The sequence below is a fragment of the Carassius carassius genome, chromosome 21 (assembly GCF_963082965.1).
Source record: "Carassius carassius chromosome 21, fCarCar2.1, whole genome shotgun sequence".
NCBI classification, from domain to species: domain Eukaryota; kingdom Metazoa; phylum Chordata; class Actinopteri; order Cypriniformes; family Cyprinidae; genus Carassius; species Carassius carassius.
In genome coordinates this window covers 3,074,948-3,095,206 of record NC_081775.1, presented here as the reverse complement: position 1 = coordinate 3,095,206, position 20,259 = coordinate 3,074,948, and the positions used below count along the sequence as shown (strand labels likewise).

Sequence of the window (20,259 nt, the reverse complement as noted above, 5' to 3'; positions counted from 1 at the left end):
GCCCACTGCTCCGGGTGTGTGCTCACAGTGTGTGTGTGTGTGTTCACTGCTCTGTGTGTGTGCATTTCGGATGGGTTAAATGCAGAACACAAATTCTGAGTATGGGTCACCATACTTGGCTGAATGTCATGTCACTTAATTAATCACTCACGTCACTTACATGCACACACATAATTCATAAATACACACACAGGATACACAAATGCGCACAAAATTCACAAATACACACACAAAATTTAAAAAGCACAGAAGATTCACAAATGCATACAAAATTCAGAAATACACACACAATTCAGAAATGCAAACAACATTTACAAATGCGCTCAAGATTCACAAATGCACAGGACAAGATTCAGAAATGTATTTCTGATGCACACACACATATATCTTGATTTACAAACTGCTTGCGGTCTGTGAACTTCACTACATTTTAAACAGGGAATGATCTGCAACCAATCAGATATCTCCCTTGTTTTAGCCAATCACAAGAATGCACCCCACGTGGGGGATTGTTTACTTATAAGCCAATCAGCGAACGACTCCCTTTCCTCACGCAGCGAACGACTCACTTTCCTCAGCGAACGATTCACTTTCCTCACGCAGCGAACGACTCACTTTCCTCATCGAACTACAACCCGAATTCCGGAAAAGTTGGGACGTTTTTTAAATTTTAATAAATTGAAAACTAAAAGACTTTCAAATCACATGAGCCAATATTTTATTCACAATAGAACATAGATAACATAGCAAATGTTTAAACTGAGAAAGTTTACAATTTTATGCACAAAATGAGCTCATTTCAATTTTGATTTCTACTACAGGTCTCAAAATAGTTGGGACGGGGCATGTTTACCATGGTGTAGCATCTCCTTTTCTTTTCAAAACAGTTTGAAGACGTCTGGGCATTGAGGCTATGAGTTGCTGGAGTTTTGCTGTTGGAATTTGGTCCCATTCTTGCCTTATATAGATTTCCAGCTGCTGAAGAGTTCGTGGTCGTCTTTGACGTATTTTTCGTTTAATGATGCGCCAAATGTTCTCTATAGGTGAAAGATCTGGACTGCAGGCAGGCCAGGTTAGCACCCGGACTCTTCTACGACGAAGCCATGCTGTTGTTATAGCTGCAGTATGTGGTTTTGCATTGTCCCGCTGAAATAAACAAGGCCTTCCCTGAAATAGACGTTGTTTGGAGGGAAGCATATGTTGCTCTAAAACCTTTATATACCTTTCAGCATTCACAGAGCCTTCCAAAACATGCAAGCTGCCCATACCGTATGCACTTATGCACCCCCATATCATCAGAGATGCTGGCTTTTGAACTGAACACTGATAACATGCTGGAAGGTCTCCCTCCTCTTTAGCCCGGAGGACACGGCGTCCGTGATTTCCAACAATGTCAAATTTGGACTCGTCTGACCATAAAACACTATTCCACTTTGAAATAGTCCATTTTAAATGAGCCTTGGCCCACAGGACACGACGGCGCTTCTGGACCATGTTCACATATGGCTTCCTTTTTGCATGATAGAGCTTTAGTTGGCATCTGCTGATGGCACGGCGGATTGTGTTTACCGACAGTGGTTTCTGAAAGTATTCCTGGGCCCATTTAGTAATGTCATTGACACAATCATGCCGATGAGTGATGCAGTGTCGTCTGAGAGCCCGAAGACCACGGGCATCCAATAAAGGTCTCCGGCCTTGTCCCTTACGCACAGAGATTTCTCCAGTTTCTCTGAATCTTTTGATGATGTTATGCACTGTAGATGATGAGATTTGCAAAGCCTTTGCAATTTGACGTTGAGGAACATTGTTTTTAAAGTTTTCCACAATTTTTTTTACGCAGTCTTTCACAGATTGGAGAGCCTCTGCCCATCTTTACTTCTGAGAGACTCTGCTTCTCTAAGACAAAGCTTTTATAGCTAATCATGTTACAGACCTGATATCAATTAACTTAATTAATCACTAGATGTTCTCCCAGCTGAATCTTTTCAAAACTGCTTGCTTTTTTAGCCATTTGTTGCCCCCGTGCCAACTTTTTTTAGACCTGTAGCAGGCATTAAATTTTAAATGAGCTAATTAAGTGGATAAAAGTGTAAAATTTCTCAGTTTAAACATTTGCTACGTTATCTATGTTCTATTGTGAATAAAATATTGGCTCATGTGATTTGAAATTCCTTTAGTTTTCATTTTATTAAAATTTAAAAAACGTCCCAACTTTTCCGGAATTCGGGTTGTACTTACTTACCTCACGCAGCCGGCGACCCCACTTTGCGCAGCAGGAGACTCACTTTCCACAGCCGGAGAGTCACTTTCCTCTCACTGCGAACGACTCACTTTCCTCACGCAGCGAACGATTCACTTTCCTCATGAGTCACGCAGTGAACGACTCACTTTCCTCACGCAGAGAGCAACTCACTTTCCTCAGCGAACGATTCACTTTCCTCACGCAGCGATCAACTCACTTTCCTAAGCGAACGACTCACTTTCCTCACGCAGCCGGAGACCCACTTTTCGCAGTCGGAGTGTCATCTCTGTTCAGTTAAATAGTATCTGTGCATTTATTTGCAATCAAGTCAACGATATCGCTGTAGATGAAGTGACCCCAACTAAGCAAGCCAGAGGCGACAGCGGCAAGGAACCGAAATTCCATCGGTGACAGAATGGAGAAAAAAACCTTGGGAGAAACCAGGCTCAGTTGGGGGGCCAGTTCTCCTCTGACCAGACAACCATTAGTTCAATTCCAGGCTGCAGCAAAGTCAGATTGTGCAGAAGAATCATCTGTTTCCTGTGGTCTTGTCCTGGTGCTCCTCTGAGACAAGGTCTTTACAGGGGATCTGTATCTGGGCTCTAGTTGTCCTGGTCTCCGCTGTCTTTCAGGGCAGTAGAGGTCCTTTCTAGGTGCTGATCCACCATCTGGTCTGGATACGTACTGGATCCGGGTGACTGCAGTGACCCTCTGATCTGGATACAGACTGGATCTGGTGGCTACGGTGACCTCGGAATAAGAGAGAAACAGACAAATATTAGCGTAGAGGCCATTCTTCTAATGATGTAGCAAGTACATAGGGTGTTATGTGAAGTTTTCCCGGTTCCGGTTTACCTAATTAATGCAGCCTAAAAATCTTTTAACGGATTTGGATATTAAAAGCATATTAGTATGTTATGTGTAAGCCAGGTTAAAGAAATGGGTCTTTAATCTAGATTTAAACTGCAAGAGTGTGTCTGCCTCCCGAACAATGTTAGGTAGGTTATTCTAGAGTTTAGGCGTCAAATAGGAAAAGGATCTGCCGCCCGCAGTTGATTTTGATATTCTAGGTATTATCAAATTGCCTGAGTTTTGAGAAAGTAGCGGACGTAGAGGATTATAATGTAAAAGGAGCTCATTCAAATACTGAGGTGCTAAACCATTCAGGGCTTTATAAGTAATAAGCAATATTTTAAAATCTATACGATGTTTGATTGGGAGCCAGTGCAGTGTTGACAGGACCGGGCTAATATGGTCATACTTCCTGGTTCTAGTAAGAACTCTTGCTGCTGCATTTTGGACTAACTGTAGTTTGTTTACGAAGCATGCAGAACAACCACCCAATAAAGCATAACAATAATCTAACCTTGAGGTCATAAATGCATGGATTAACATTTCTGCATTTGACATTGAGAGCATAGGCCATACTTTAGATATATTTTTGAGATGGAAAAATGCAGTTTTACAAATGCTAGAAACATGGCTTTCTAAGGAAAGATTGCGATCAAATAGCACACCTAGGTTCCTAACTGATGACGAAGAATTGACAGAGCAACCATCAAGTCTTAGACAGTGTTCTAGGTTATTACAAGCAGAGTTTTTAGGTCCTATAATTAACACCTCTGTTTTTTCAGAATTTAGCAGTAAGAAATTACTCCTCATCAGTTTTTTATATGGTGCTAGTATGCTCATTATACCATGGTGTCAAACTGTTTTCCTTAACCTTCCTTAAGCGTAGAGGAGCAACTGTATTTAAAGTGCTAGAAAAGAGAGAGTCCATAGTTTCTGTTACATCATAAAGTTGTTCTGAGGTTTTGGATATGCTTAGGAATTTGGATACATCAGGAAGATAACTTAAAAAGCAGTCTTTTGTGGTAGAAGTGATGGTTCTTCCATACTTGTAACAAGAAGTAGAATTTACAATTTTGGCTATATGAAGTTTGCACAGAACTAAATAATGATCTGAGATATCATCACTTGGCTGCAAAATTTCAACACTATCAACATCAATTCCATGTGACAGTACTAAATCTAGAGTATGATTTCGACAATGAGTAGGTCCTGAAACGTTTTGTCTAACCCCAATAGAGTTCAGAATGTCTATAAATGCTGATCCCAATGCATCGTTTTCATTATCAACATGGATATTAAAATCACCAACTATTAAAACTTTATCTGCAGCCAGAACTAACTCGGATGTAAAATCACCAAACTCTTTAATAAAGTCTGTATGCTGCCTTGTATACAGTAGCCAGTACAAACATAACAGGGTATTTATCATTAACATTTGTTTCTCTGGATAATGTTATATGAAGCACCATTACTTCAAACGAGTTATACTTGAAGTCTGCCCTCTGAAGGCTGTGCACTTGCCGCAGAAGCAGCCAATGAGCGAGCGAGCCGTCTCGCCTATGGCTGTGTACTGCTGCAAATGCGCTTTACAAAAATTCAAAATTAAGGATAATTTTTTGCTTCAGTATTTCGTGAAAAGAGACTTTTCCCGTAGCGTCTTAGCTAAGACGCAGTACGAGAGAACTCTCGTAAGAGAACAGACCCTCCCACCTCTGTAATAAACACAATGTTAGTCCTGTCCGAATTGGTACATGAGAATCGCAGATGTCAGGTGATAAGAATCAAACTCAAACGTAGTTTAGAAAATTAGTCCCATCCGAATAGGATTTAAGATTAATAAATGCTATGTAAATATTGTTTATATTAAGTAATATAGTTACTTGATGTTTATGGGCCCTATCATACACCCGGCGCAATGTGAGCAAGTGTGTTTGCTAGTTTCAGTCCGGCGCCATTCGCATTTTCCCATCAAGTGCCACGTCGTTTAATTAGCAAATGCTTTTGTGCTCATTTTTGCGCCCATGGGCGTGCTGGTCTAAAAAAGAGGTGTGTTCAGGTGCATTGCTGGCGCATTGCTATTTTAAGGATCTGAAAATAGACTGCGCCATAGACCAGCTCAAACCTGGTCTAAAGTCTGGTGCAATGTTTTGTAAGCATGTTTGTATAGGCGGGTCTGCAACGCATGTACACTCTGCTTATTAAACACAGGGACGCACAGCAGCACACAAACGTGTAAAAATTAAAGGACTGCAATGCATAAGATTTTTTTTGTAGGCTAAATATATATATATATATATATATGTATGTGTGTATGTGTGTGTGTGTGTGTGTGTGTATATATGCCTTCATGTCATAATGGATAGTCATCGCATGTATCTATCTATTTGCTCGCACACGAACAGCTCCGTTTCATCTCGGAGACGCGTTCTGTCTTTGTGCTTGCCAAATTCCACCATGTAAATAGCAAATCTGTCATGGCACGAGCGCAACTGGCTCTTAAAGGGAATGGAAGATGAGACTCTGATTGGTTTATTGCACGTTACGCCCAAAAAACACCCATTACTCATTAAGAGAATAGGGACAACCCGTTTAGACCATACGCCAGCTGTTCATCCGTCTGTAAAAATAGCAAAAGTGGATTTGGACAAGCCCTGAGTGCACCTGCGATGTGCGCTTTACACTTTGCGTTTAGATCATAAAAATTGGGCCCAACAAATGAAAGATTATTGTAAAGTACTGTCAACATCTTAAAGAGTCCCGATTCAGTTCCCTGGATCACAGTGGTGAAGCAGTGAAGATATTGCTGCACTCTAGGCCAAGCAGCAAAGACTTTGGTAAATAAAAATCAAATAAAGATACAAATGTAAGTGTATTTGACTGAAGACATTTTTTTTTGCTGTGTCAGTGGGCAAATGTTTGCTAACTCTATAGGGATCCATTGTTAGAATTCTAAATCCTCTCTGGGGTGAACATTTGTGCTTAACCTTTCATGCTGTGCAATTAAACACCACTATAGATATCTGCAATTTATTCATAGTGAATCTCACTTTGGTGTGAGAGTTAAATGGAAATGTGACAGATTGATTGTCTCTCTGCAGGCGTATGTTGGTGATGTCAGCCCATTTATGAGTGTCAAACTACCCATCATCTTCACACCAACAATTCCAGGGGAGGCAAAACTGGATTTCCAAATCACGTTTTCTCAACCTAGTTGTCAACCGGTATCGGTTTCACACTTTTTTTTTTTTTTTTTTTTATATTTGCATTAACAGCTCAGCAGATTAACTTGACTTTTCTCCTTGTTTTCTTGAATGCATAGATTATGGTTTCAGTTTGTGGGGTGGCAGAGAGTGCCCCTGTCTGGGTGACCAAGCCAAATATTGACCTAAAAATCTGCATGTATAATCGACTGTATCAGGACAGCATTGAAGTTCAAAGCAGGTGAATTGCACCATTTATTTTTTTATCAACACAACATCCACATCAGCCATTGATCTCTATACATCATCAGATAGTTTGAAAGTCTGATGTGTCTTTTACATATGTTTTACTCCTTATATATCTATATATATCCGTTTTCCCAAATTTTTTGTTGTGGGCAGTGTTGGGCATTAACGCGTTACTGTAATTTGATTACTTTTTTAGTAATGGAGTAATCTAACGTGTTATAATTTTCAAAATAGTAATTAGAGTGTAGTTACAAGCCAAGGTCTCTATACGTTACTGCCACGTTACATTGCTGACAGAATGCAGTGTTTTATAATCTAGAGATTGTAAAAAGGATGTAGCACACCTACTGTTGAGTCAAGTGCCAGTGGATTAGAGACCTTCTCCCGCGAGACCGGACGCAACAGAGTGCAGCGCGTGGGACAAGACTTGATTTGTGTGCGGGATTCAGGAGTATAAATTGATTTGCTGGACTCCCGTAAAATAGAAATATCTAAACATAAAATATCTAAAACAAATAAATTGTTATTCATCTATTGCGCAAAAGCATCATGAAGTAATATAAAATATAAATGATTAACAGGTGTAAGTGTATGGAGTGTTTCTGTTTAGGCTATAACGTGTTTGCAGCTAAGCAATGCAGTGCTGAAATGTGCTTGCTCACGAATCCTCTCATTATAACACACAAATTTTAGACATTATGAAATATTTATTTATTTTAGTGTTCCTTTAGCTCAATTGGTAGAGCATTGCTTTATCAAGCGCAAGGTTGGGGGTTCGATTCCCCGGGAACACATGATAGGTAAAAATTGATAGCCTGAATGCACTGTAAGTCGCTTTGGATAAAAGCGTCTGGTAAATGCATAAATGAATAAAATTATTGTGTTATAACAGAGATTTGGAGATTGCAATGAATTCAGATGTCTTTTAGAGATTATAAATGCAGCGCTCTTTGCTTGCATTCTGCCAAACCATGCACGCAGCAACCGCAGGCTTTAGTTAAAAATAACAATGTTCTGTGAATGTTGATGATTTAATAACAAATATTTATAGGGAGCATTTATGCTGGGATTTCATAAATTTCATGGAGAAAAAAAGGAACGTTAACTAGTAATGTAACTAATTACTAATTACTTCTGAAATAAAGTAATCAGAACAGTAACGTGATTACCGTATTTTTCGGACTATAAGTTGCACCTGAGTATAAGTTGCATCAGTCCAAAAATACGTCATGATGAGGAAAAAAAATATATTTTATATATAAAAATATAAGTCGCATTTATTTAGAACCAAAAGAAAACATTACTGTCTACAGCCGCGAGAGGGCGCTCTATGTTTTCAGTGAAGGCTACAGGAGCACTGAGCAGCATAGAGTGCCCTCTCGCGGCTCTTGGTTCATTTCTCTTAGTTCATTTCTCTTGATTCATGTCAAATTAATTTTGATAAATAAGTCGCACCTGACTATAAATCGCAGGACCAGCCAAACTATGAAAAAAGTGTGACTTATAGTCCGGAAACATACGGTACTTTTAAAATTAGTAATCAGTAATCAGTAATTTGATTACATTTTCAGAGTAACATGCCCAACACTGATTGTGGGTAAGGTATGAGAACAGACTTATTCTGGAATTCTAAACTGCCAGAAGGAGGTAAAGTCTGAGCCGTCATTTATTGTAGGTGCCCAACTGCCTACTAACAGTTAAAACCATGACATAAAGGGGTCATTGGATGGAATTCACTCTCACATGTAGTTTGAACAGATATTTTTTGGCAGTGTGTGTACACAATCACCTTATAGTGATAAAAATCCACCCAGTGTTTTTTTTTTTTTAAATCCCAATAAATCATTACCACGATCTCAGATCAAGCTGTTCACAGATTCTTGGCAGAGTGGCCTCACACAGACCCAGGCCCCTCCAACGATTGTTGACTGACACTAATGTTTTACTACAAACCTGTCCTACATGTGAGCTGTCATCAGTCCACCATTGTGTCACTGCTGGAGCAGAAGTAGACAAGAATGTCTCTTAAGCGTTTTAGGTAATTTGTTGGATGTAATAATGAACATAGCAGTCATCATTTACTCCTGACATCTGTGCCACCGAAGAAAGGCACAACCCGATCTACCTTAATGAGTAAGGTTCGCGCAAATGATTCATGATCCAGCTTCACCTACAGAAGCAAATCGCCAAAATAGCAAATCACCTCTCCTAATAACGTGCCAGTTAGCAAGTTCTGCGACAAATGCGGCTATAGTTTAGTCTCATGAGAATGGCTCATCAACCCACAGTAGAGAGGGTCGGGGTTAGCAGAGCTCATTACCATTTAAAGTGACATGCACCAAAACGTGTCGCTGTGAACAGAGCTGTTTTTGACAAGGTAAAACGGGTGATGTTTTACACTACCATGTAGAAATTTTAACCAAATTACATTATAAAATTTTCATTAAGACGCCAAATAATGAAATTAACTTGTGGAAAATGGGCATCTGATGACCACTTTATAAAGTGTTCCGCACATGTGACATTCAGGGTTGTTGAAACAAAGTTACACTACCTCACTGAGAATGCTCTATCAGTATGCTAAAACTTAAACGACTTTAAAACTGTCCCATATATTGCAACCAAATGCGATAACCTATTAATAAGAATCACATGGTCTATTGTATCAAAGGCTGCACTCAAGTTCAATAATATAATATATGTTCATATAATAATAATAATAATAATAATCTAATAGTAGAGGTAATACTCGGTCAGATAACATCCACCATCTCCCACCATCTCCCACCACCATCACCCACACTACCAGATGTAGGCCTGAAATGAATAATGTGTCCTTTACTTGCACCAGTGACTTCTGTTCAAAGAGGTCAAAACTTCTGACACAGGCTGGCCACATCTCAGACCCATCCGACAATATAGGAAAACTAGCTCTAATATTCTCCACTTTTTCCACAAAAAATGTCCAAAACATCTCAAATATTTCCAATGAGGGAGTCAGAGCAGAACAGCCAATTACATTGAGAGGTTTATTATTAATTTATTGTCATTTCACACAGGATAAGCTATACGGAAATTACCCAGAGTTTGTGTGTATTTGATTTACACGCTGCAAATACAAGTAATTGAACTAATATACAGAAAAATATTTAAATAAAGCATACAACAAATATTATAGTAATACAAGGCTCTTATACTATAATACACCGTAGAGGCACATATCTACTGTATGTTTAGATGACTGATTAAGAGTCTGCCATGTAATCAAATCAAATTAAGACGTGGAGTATTCCTATTTTAGTCCCATTATCAAAGTGCAGTATAGACATAAACACCTTAATCACACATATTTTACACACGGAAGTGGTCAACCGTTTGACAGCTAACAAAAGAGCATGGCTTTAATAATGCCGTCATCTGTTTCCACGTATAGCATGAAAAATAATTAACTAGACTCGAAGCTTTTGTAAAATAAAAAATTAAATGTAATTTTATTAATAAGATTCGGGAGGAGCGCGTCAGATACTTAGCCTAATCAACACAGGTGGACCATAATCAAGTAATCAATCCCATAGTATAAATATCGCTGACTTACCTCTATCCATTGACGGTTTATCAGCATCCCTCCTCCACCCCATCTCCTCACTTCAAGTTCACTTTATAAATAGACGGGGAAGGGGGGGGTACTCTAGGTTCGGGCCATTCCCGAGCTCGGAGCCCTTCCCCGGACAGCACGCCAAATACGCATTCCATACCTCAGCTAATTATATGTAAGCGTGAACTATTGAAACACCCAAAACTGTATATGGCATCATAAAGAAGATGAACTAAATACATGAAATTCTGGAGGGGACGGATGTGTACCATTAATCGATCTATGTACTACAACATGTAAAACAGGAACATTAAAGGAATATTCTAAAAGCAACTCATGTAAACACGTTATCATAATATTGTCTTATTTAGAATAAGGTAAATAATTAGATTACTGATGTCCACGTAAAGGTAGTCAGTGATAGTGTATTTCCTATTGTTGCACTCTGTTTCTGACCTATTGTACAGTATGACACCATCTGTTCTATTACTCATTGGTAAGAGTGCTCTCAAGCTTTTTAATAAACATAAAGTACTGTACAATGGATTTGTGATAAATCCAGAGTGTGTATAAAAGACCATTATAGAGCAACATCAAAATGTATTTGATGGCTGATGCCTTGAGCATTTAGACACTGATCAACTGCTCTAAAGCTACTGTACTAAATGTGAGTAGAATCTTGTCAAACTTGCAAGCAGGAGTGTAGCTGTCCATAGTCTGACTTATGTTCAGGATGAACATGCATTATAGCCTGCTGTTCTTGAAGCTTGTTGCTGCAGGCAGTGCCCAACATTAGGTAAAATGGGTCACCTATTCCAGATCCATATAAATAGTGGGAATACTGCATATTAAACAGCCCTATCGATGTGGATTTGAATGAGTGCTATACACAGATGTCAGCTGCTTCTTGTTCTTTGTTTATTTTTCTGGTTATATAGTCCAATTTTGATTTGTGAAGCATGTGCTCTCTGCTGTAGGAAGATAATGTTACTAAAACTAGAATCTTACCTAAACCACCATAGATGTTACATTTTTACAATCTAGTGTAATTCTTTGTTTGTAATTAAATTGAAAACGAGCCATCTTTCAGATATGAATATAATTGTTCTCTCAGTTAATGTCTCCACTTTTAGTCTGTTGATCGAGAATGTGAATATCTGCTGTTTTTTCTTCTTTCTTTCTTTTTAGGGCCAGCACAGCTCTCAGATTGACATTCAAGGTGTGTAAAGAGATGAGGAACCACATGTCCATCTTACCTAAAACAGGATTTATCCAGGCCAAATCCAGCTTCAGTGCTCAGCTGAAATTTCTGCCCAGGTATTCCTTAATTTAATAATAAACACCATGTTGCTCTGAAACAATTCTGCTGTGGCTTTGTTTGGAACTATTTTTATTGGCGGAACTGAGCAAAAACAGACAATACTGACAATATTATCTAAAACATAATATTAACTTATAATGTACAGGTGAATTGAATGCTTTAATCATTTTAACACTGCATTTTTTTCCACAATCAATTGCACCAAATTAACATGGAAATGGACAGTAACGCCTGTTATTTGTAATGTAATGCCTCCAACACTGTTTCATTTAAAAAGGTCTGCTGATTTCCACTAAATGCTTCATACTTCATGAAATAACTTTTGTTGCAAACATTGCTTAACTGGATTAAGGATGGATTTAGGAGATTTGCTCAGAGAAAGTTACAAAAACAAAAAAAGAAAAAATAACAGAAAAAATAAGATGGTTGTAAAAAAATAAAACCTGTTCCCCTCCTTTAAAAATGTCAATTATATCATAGGAACATCTCACAACATAACACATGAAACCATCAATAAAAGCTCCTGAGACAAGCATGTGGACATTTAGTTGGAGCTGAATTTGAATGAGGCTGCTGAGATATTTTTAAACCAGAACTGTAACGCGGTGTGCTGCAGTGCTGTAGGCTCCTGAGAGCGAGGCTGAGAAGCGTGCATGTGGTGCCCTTTTCCTCGCCCACATTTTTCATCAGACAGAACAGCATATTGATATCTAAGCTGCACATTTTGTGAGCCTGATGTGCTGCAGTGGAGGAGGTGAAATTGCATTAATCTTCTCTTGAAAGCTTTAAAATGCAGATTAGAACAGCATTAAACAGCATCCACACTCTTTCACTAATCTCTCTCTCTCTCTCTCTCTCTCTCTCTCTCTCTCTCTCTCTCTCTCTCTCTCTCTCTCTCTCTCTCTCTCTCTCTCTCTCTCATGATCCAAAACCCACAGATCTGTCTTGACTCCTTCTTAACAGCAAAATATGACATTTGAAAAAAAAATCTTCAGCTCTGTAAAAATGAGCAACATACTGATGTAATCAGGTCACAGGTGTTTCTAGAGTCACAACAGTGGCTTCGAACATGAATCAGCCAATCATAATCAAGGACCGGAACTATCCTTTTAATAATTTGTGATAATGTCTGGATGACTATATATTATATCTATTATTCTACATTGTTTCATGAGACAATTCTCTAGGAGCATCCTAGTAAAAAGACAAATATCGCAATTGAATCCATCCATCTGTCCATTTTAAATTTGATATATTATAGATTAAAAATTAATACTGTCTTCCGAGGCCATTTTTATTACAGTCATTTGTAACTGTACCCTCACATTATAAAAAATGGTGCAAATGATACAAGAGATGTGAAAATAGTATTGGCTATGTTGCCAGAGTGCGAATTACCCCACCCTAATTGGGGGGTACTGCTCCTTCACTTCTATGACCATCATGGTCCACTACCATATCAATCCCCACCGTGATCGCCAAGTGCAACATGTGTTGTGAAACACACAACTAAACATGCGACAAACAGGTCCAAACATGCGACAAACTGATAATCAGCAGGCTAAAGAATATCTCATTGTTATTATATATCCAAAAGAAAACTGTTTTGATCGACTCAAAAGTTAAGTGCACTGAAATACCATTGTAGTTAGTTCGTAGGAGGAAAGTAAGAGGACAAGGGGTCGGATGGACTGCTGACAATGTTTTTAATAAAATAAAGTAATTGTTACAAACACCAATGGTGACTTTTATTCTGAGACTCGCAGACTTTTATCGGCAAACATTTCCGGTTAACTCCTTCCGATGGTCAGCAGTCCGTCTCTCTCTCCACTGCTTCTGTCTCTCCTGGCGTTTTATACTCTCTCCATGCATATTACTGAAACAAGAGACAGGTGTTGATCGTTTCCGCCCAAACCACTCACTTACCGTTCGTCTCCTGATTCTCTGTCCCGCTGCAGACTTCGCTAAACCATACCCCCCCGATCAAGCAACTCGTCAACCCGTGGCATTGGATAAGTGTCAAACTTCGACACAGCATTCACCTTGCAGTAATCCACACAGAACCGGACTGAGCCGTCCGTTTTCGGAACTAAAACTACCCGAGATCATCCTCTCCGCCAATCACCGTTGCCAACATCACTGATTCCGCCTCGTTCCATTTTTTGAGGAGGTTGAGGTGGTAGATCTGACGTGCCCCGTTCCTATCGGACCGTATTACCTCATAATCGAGATCTCCGACTTGTCGTGCGATCTCAAACGGTCCCTGCCACTTAGCCATTAACTTAGAGCTCGATGTTGGGAGTAATACAAGTACTTTCTCTCCCGGTGCAAATTTGCGCGATCTAGTTCCCCTGTTATACAGCTGACTCTGGCGGTCCTGGGCTTGTAACAAATTCTCCATTGATAGCCGCCCCAAAGTGTGGAGTTTTGTTATCAAGTCCAGCACAACCTGAATTTAGTTTTTGACCTGAGATGGCCCCTCCTCCCAAGTTTCTCTCAGAACATCCAGCACCCCTCATAGCTGGCTTCCGTAGAGAAGCTCAAAGGGGGAAAACCCCGTGGAGGCTTGTGGAACCTCGCGTACAGCGAATAACAAGGGCTCAAGCCACTTATCCCAATTCTTGGCGTCTTCTTGAACGAATTTCCGGATCATGGATTTAAGTGTGCGATTAAATCGTTCGACCAGGCCGTCGGTCTGTGGATGATAGATGCTAGTTTGAATCGATTTAATGGCAAATAATCCGTACAGTTCGCGTAGCGTACGTGACATAAACGCCGTGCCCTGATCGGTGAGGATCTCTTTCGGAACCCCCACCCTGGAGATAAGACGAAACAGGGCGTCCGCAAGACTCTTAGCGGAAATGTTGCGGAGGGCCACTGCTATAGGATATTGTGTTGCATTGTGTTGATATACACAATGGATATTGTGTTGATATTGTGTCAACTATGACTAATGCAAACCGATGTCCCCGTGCAGATCGCTCTAATGGCCCGATGAGGTCCATACCAATTCTCTCGAAGGGGACCTGCATTAAGGGAAGGGGGCGCAAAGGCAATTTTGGGGCGGCCGGTGGATTCACCAACTGACATTCCGGACAAGATGCGCACCACCTGCGCACGTTGTCATGAATGCCCGGCCAAAAGAAACGGGTCATGAGGCGATTCAGTGTTGCTGCCTGTCCCAAATGACCCGCAATAGGATTAGAATGAGCCACATGGAAAAGCATTTTCCTGTGGCTCTTCGGAATCAACAACTGGGTTGAATTTACTTTTGTCCAAGCGTCTTGGGTCACTCGATACAACCGATCTCTTAAAATGGCAAAATACGGATAGGTGAGCGGGTGGGCAGGTTGGAGAGGCTGGCCATCGATGGAGCGGACCTGTTGAAAAGCATGTTTTAATGTCTCGTCCTGAGACTGTCCCAGGGGGAAGTCATCACGCTCCGAGAGAATAAGTCTCCCGACTTCGCTCGGTTCCCCTGAAGCAGAACCCAGCGGTCCTGGCTCAGTTTCTACCACCTGCACTTGCACAGTCCCCTTCCGTGCCTTATTTCCCCAAGAGGCATCCGAACATAATGATCCCAATAAAACAGTAAATGCCGGCCAATTTGTTCCCAGAATTATCGGATGCCGGAGGTGGGGACTAACCGCTACCTCCACACTATGCTTTTGACCCCTGAAATGAATAATAATCAAGACTACCGGATACTCCACCACATCCCCGTGTACACACCGCACCCCAACCACGCGGCTTGTATCCAATGTCCCCGGTTGAATCAGTCTTTGATGGATTGAGGTTTGGTTACATCCTGAATCCACCAAGGCCGGATTTGTACCCCACTTGATACTCACAGGTATTTGGTACTCTCCTGCCTGACCGGGGGTGGTCTGTGGGACATCCGGGACCCGGATCATCATCCCCACCTTCATCATTGGACACCTGTCCACAAAATGCTCCAGGTCCCCACAACGCCAACAGGCCAGCCCAGACCTTCTCGCCGCCCCAATGGCGGGGAGTGGATTGGAGAATTGGCGTGGAGAGATTGGAGAAACTGAAGCGCTGTCTGGGCGGGGCTCTTGGACTCACGTGATGTCCTTGGTCGAACCCGCCCCTCCCCCGGGCCGGGACACGAGGAGGGCTGGGTGGACGGGACCTAGGGAGAGGGACAGGTCGAGAGAGAGAAGGAGAGGGGAGGGAGTGGAAGAGAGAGACTGAGTGTGTGGGTTCGCCGACCCCTGGGCACGCCAACATGTGGTCCTCCGCTAGATGGATGGCCGAGTCCAGTGAAGTGGGACGGTGGCACTGTACCCACTCGGCTGTTTTCTTTGGAAGCCGAGCGATGAACTGCTCCAGCACCACGAGGTCGATTATGTGTTCCACGTCACTTCCCTCGGCGAGTAGCCACTTGCGGCAGGAGTCCCGGAGCTGCTGGGCCATCGCGAAGGGCCGACCGGATTCTCCCAGGTCCAGTGAACGGAACCGCTGGCGATGTTGCTCTGGGGACCGGCCTACCCGCTGAATGATGGCCCTCTTCAGGTCGTCGAAGACCAGGAGGTTCGCCACCGGTAGCTGTTGGGCAGCCACCTGGGACTTGCCCGAGAGCAGGGGGATCAGGAGTACTGGCCATTGGTCGCGGGGCCAGCCGCACGCTTCTGCTGACTTCTCAAAACGTTCTAGGAACACTTCCGGGTCGTCCTGCAGTCCCATTTTGTGGAGGGGTAGATGAATGGGAACCAATTTTCCATTATAGTCTATTGTAGTCAGTGTCAAATCAGATATGTGATATGTGAAACCTGAGCAATCTTTAATGTGATTAAGGAGCATACTATTAAAAACCATACTACCACAGAAGAACTACACAGCAGTAACATACAAGAATCCGATAACCTGTTAATGTCAGAACAAGCTGGGTATCATCAACACTACAGTATTCTACAAATGAGTCACATATACACACATGCACAAACACAGATACACTACTTCCGGACATTGTATTTACATTATATAGCACTATTTTTCTAGACCTGTTCAAATCTTACATAATACACTGAAAACTGAAATAGTAAACGGCTATGTATTCCAACAAACACTGTTGTAATATATGCAGCAAAGCAAGCTTGTTTTAAAGTACTGACCACAGAGGTCGGGGTTTTGCCTCTTTTCCCTTCCTCCCTGGCACCCATGATTTAGAAAGGCGATGCCCTGCCTTTACCCGGGACATCACATATGGAGCAGGGTTAAAGATCTCCAAAAAAGGGCCATTAAGGTCGACAAAAAGCAGAGAAGTGATTGTGTAAAGGTGTTCACGAGATAGAGATACCAACCTTTCGCGAACTTGCTTTCAACGTTGAAAGAACACTCGTTCTCATGGAGACGCGGTGTGCACGGATGGGAGGGGCTGTGTGTGTGTGTGTGTGTGTGTGTACGCATGTGACAGACGCATGAGTGACAGAAAGACGGAGGGAGAGCAGGGAAAGGAAATGCAGCTGAACGAATACGCTGCGTGTTTTAAATAGCATTAAAAATTGAAAGACCTTGACAAAGACGAAAACTAAGGACATTTACTCTATAATTTTATTTTATTAGGGGCCAAGAACCGAAGGTGCGTAGGCACCTATTGTAATTGTTCCCGTTCTTATTATTATTATTCTTCCTTCTTCCGACTAGGAGTCTATGGCAGCCCATAGAACCGATTGCGGGAAAGTTGTAATGGTTTGACATTCTGATAGAGGACAGTGCCAACATTAAGTACACCAATTTTGGTGTGTCTAAGTCATTCTCTCTAGCGCCACCAACTGTCCAAAGTTTCACTTATGTTTTGTAAATAACGTTTTAACCGTAAGGCCAATCAACACACTTCTTTTTTTCCTCTGATTCCTGAGCTCATGTCGATTCTACTTTTTCAAACTAGTCCTAGAAGTTTTGTCCAATTTACATGAAAATTGAACCAGATCATTTTCAGGCAGTGCTGACCAAAAGTTATGGAATTCAAATTGATTCGTCAAACCGTTTTCGAAAAACGCTCTAACAAATTTTACGTAGTGCTTGCAAAAACAGTCATAAGGCTGTATCTATGCAATGATTTATCATATTCAGACCAAACTTGGTACGTGTCATAACAAGCATGACCTGAGGCTGCATGCTGCGTTTCAGCGCAGCACCACCTACTGGTCCGAAGATATGAAAAAATTCAATTTTTGCTTATAACTTCTGAACAGTTTGTCCAAAAATCATAAAATTGGTCATGTTAGATTCAGGGCACCATTTAGAATTTTGTGCTAAAATGCTGTATTTTAAGAACGCATCAATGGATTGTTGCGAAACTTGGTATGGGTCATCAGTACAATGTCCTGAAGGAGCGTGAGAAGTTTTGAAACAGCACCACCTTGTGGTGAATTGTTTTTTTCAAATGCTTATAACTTTAGGTGTGGTCGACTTATTATCATGAGACTCATCTAATTAGACTCCTGAAACCTTACCGAGTCCTACGATACCAAACAGTTAGGTTACGCCTTACGGTTTGTGTAGCATTGTGATTTAGTGCTTAAAAACCATTTGGCTATATCTTCGAAACCGCTTGTCCGATCGAGACAAAACCACCGTCAGAAGTTCGGAAACATAGCTCGATAGTTAAAAATTAATACCCAAATGCAAAAATATTGATAGTAAGGGGCAGTAAAATTCAATCAAAGTCATGTGTCAGTCATTTGTTAAGTTTTTTTTCATATAAATGTCTATAACTCTAAAGTGAATTGAGATATTTTCACCAAAATTGACACACATATGTATGGGCTCACTCTAAGGACACATAAAAAAAATGTTGGGACTGAGCCTCTTTGTGGCGCTATAATAGAACAAAACATGAAATTCCCATTGACTTCAATACAGTTTTGTGAAATAAAATGCTATACTAAACAAATGCATTGGTGTAATATTATGAAACTCAGAATGTGCCAACAACACCATTCCCTGAAGTACTCAAAATAATTCGAAAGTTATAACAAAATTTCCAAAAAGGCTAATAACTTTTGAATAAATCTGGCTATTGAAATGCCACTGGTCTTAATAGATTCCTTGGGTCAAACCGAGAACATAGATACCAAGTTTTCCTTATTTGGCCGAACTTCCTGTCCGCCATCTTGATTTTCTTGAATTGAATCATATCATCTCCAGACTGAGCCAACTAAAAGTTATGGATTTCGTGTCGATATACGAAACTGTTCTCATTTAGCGCATCATATTTGCTGGAATGATGCCAAAATGCATTTGAGGCTGAATCTCAACAAAGCTTTGACATTTTAGCACCAAACATTGTATGTGTCATTGTCACCTCACATTGACCATGCCAGATCAATTTTGTAACAACGCCACCTATTGCTCAAGAGTAATAAACCAATCATTAACCATTAATATTCACACTTATAAAAATACTAATAACTTTTAATTGCATCAGGCTATCGCAATGAAACTGATCTCAAAATATTCCCTGGCTTATGCTGACAACATAAATACCAAAGATGCCAGAGTAAGCTGAACTTCCTGTCCGCCATTTTGATTTATGTTGTTAACCTACTTTTTCGAACTCCTCATCAGCCGTTGATCCGATTTTCACCAAAATTGAATCAGATGATCTTCAAATTGTGCTGACAAAATTGAGAATGGAATTTGAGGCATGATGCAAAAATGACACTTCGGCCTGTATCTCTGCAATGCTTTGGCATATTGACCTCAAACTTTGTGTGTGCCATTGTCATCTATCACAGAACACACCTAAATGATTTGATAACAGCTCTACCTGTTGGTAAAAAGTGATAAGCCATTTAATCATATTACTAGTGGTTATATTTATGATTTTTCAGTCATTTAAATTACAATCATCTTAATATTGCTGTAATTGGTAATTTTTGCATTTGGTGTGTTGCTCCATGCCGTGCTGATCTACTAAATTTGCCAGTGGAGTGCTTGGCCCAGTAATCAGCTATATTTTTAGTTAGTTTTGCCAAACACACATTACAGTTTTAGTTAGTTATCAGTTTTTTTGTAATATATGCCTCGTTTTTATTTTTATTTCAGTTAACGACAATGTTTTTTTCTCACCTAGTTTCATTTATTTCATTAACAATTATAACCTTGGACCCCCCCCCCCCAAAAACTGATATTAACATATTTATAAACATATTTTTTTTTTACATTTTTTATTTTCAATTTTATTTTTTTACAATACCTGAATAAACAATCAGGATCAAGTACTGCAGAGACATAATAATGTATAATGACTAAACTGTATATTAATACAGGTCACAGGTGAATTAGAATCTTGTGGAAAAGTTTAATTACATTTATTTCATTAATTCAACTAAAATTGTGAAACTCATGTATTAAATAAATTTAGTGCACACAGAATGAAGTAGTCTCTGGTTCTTTTAATTGTGGTGATTTTGGCTCACATTTAACAAAAATACACCAATTCACTATCTCAACAAATTACAATATGGTGACATGCCAATCAGCTAATCAACTCACCTGCAGAAACACCTGCAAAGGTTTCCTGAGCCTTCAAAATGGTCTCTCAATTTGGTTCACTAGGCTACACAATCATGGGGAAGAATGCTGATCTGACAATTGTCTAGAAGACAATCATTGACGCCCTTTTAACAAAGAGGGTAAGCCACAAACACTCATCGCCAAAGAAGCTGGCTCTTCACAGAGTGCTGTATCCAAGCATGTTAACAGAAAGTTGAGTGGAAGGAAAAAGTGTGGAAGAAAAAGATGCACAACCAACCGAGAACCGCAGCCTTAT

At 40.4% G+C, this 20,259-nt stretch overlaps 1 protein-coding gene across 1 annotated transcript in view; it reads left to right on the top strand.

Annotated features, from left to right (window-relative positions):
- Positions 1-20,259, top strand: part of cfap74 (cilia and flagella associated protein 74) — a 134,717-nt gene that overhangs the window by 40,308 nt on the left and 74,150 nt on the right. The window contains exons 19-21 of the mRNA XM_059503026.1: positions 6,193-6,315; positions 6,414-6,535; positions 11,327-11,455. Of these exons, the coding sequence (XP_059359009.1) occupies positions 6,193-6,315; positions 6,414-6,535; positions 11,327-11,455 (374 nt within the window). The remainder of the gene's footprint in view (positions 1-6,192; positions 6,316-6,413; positions 6,536-11,326; positions 11,456-20,259) is intronic.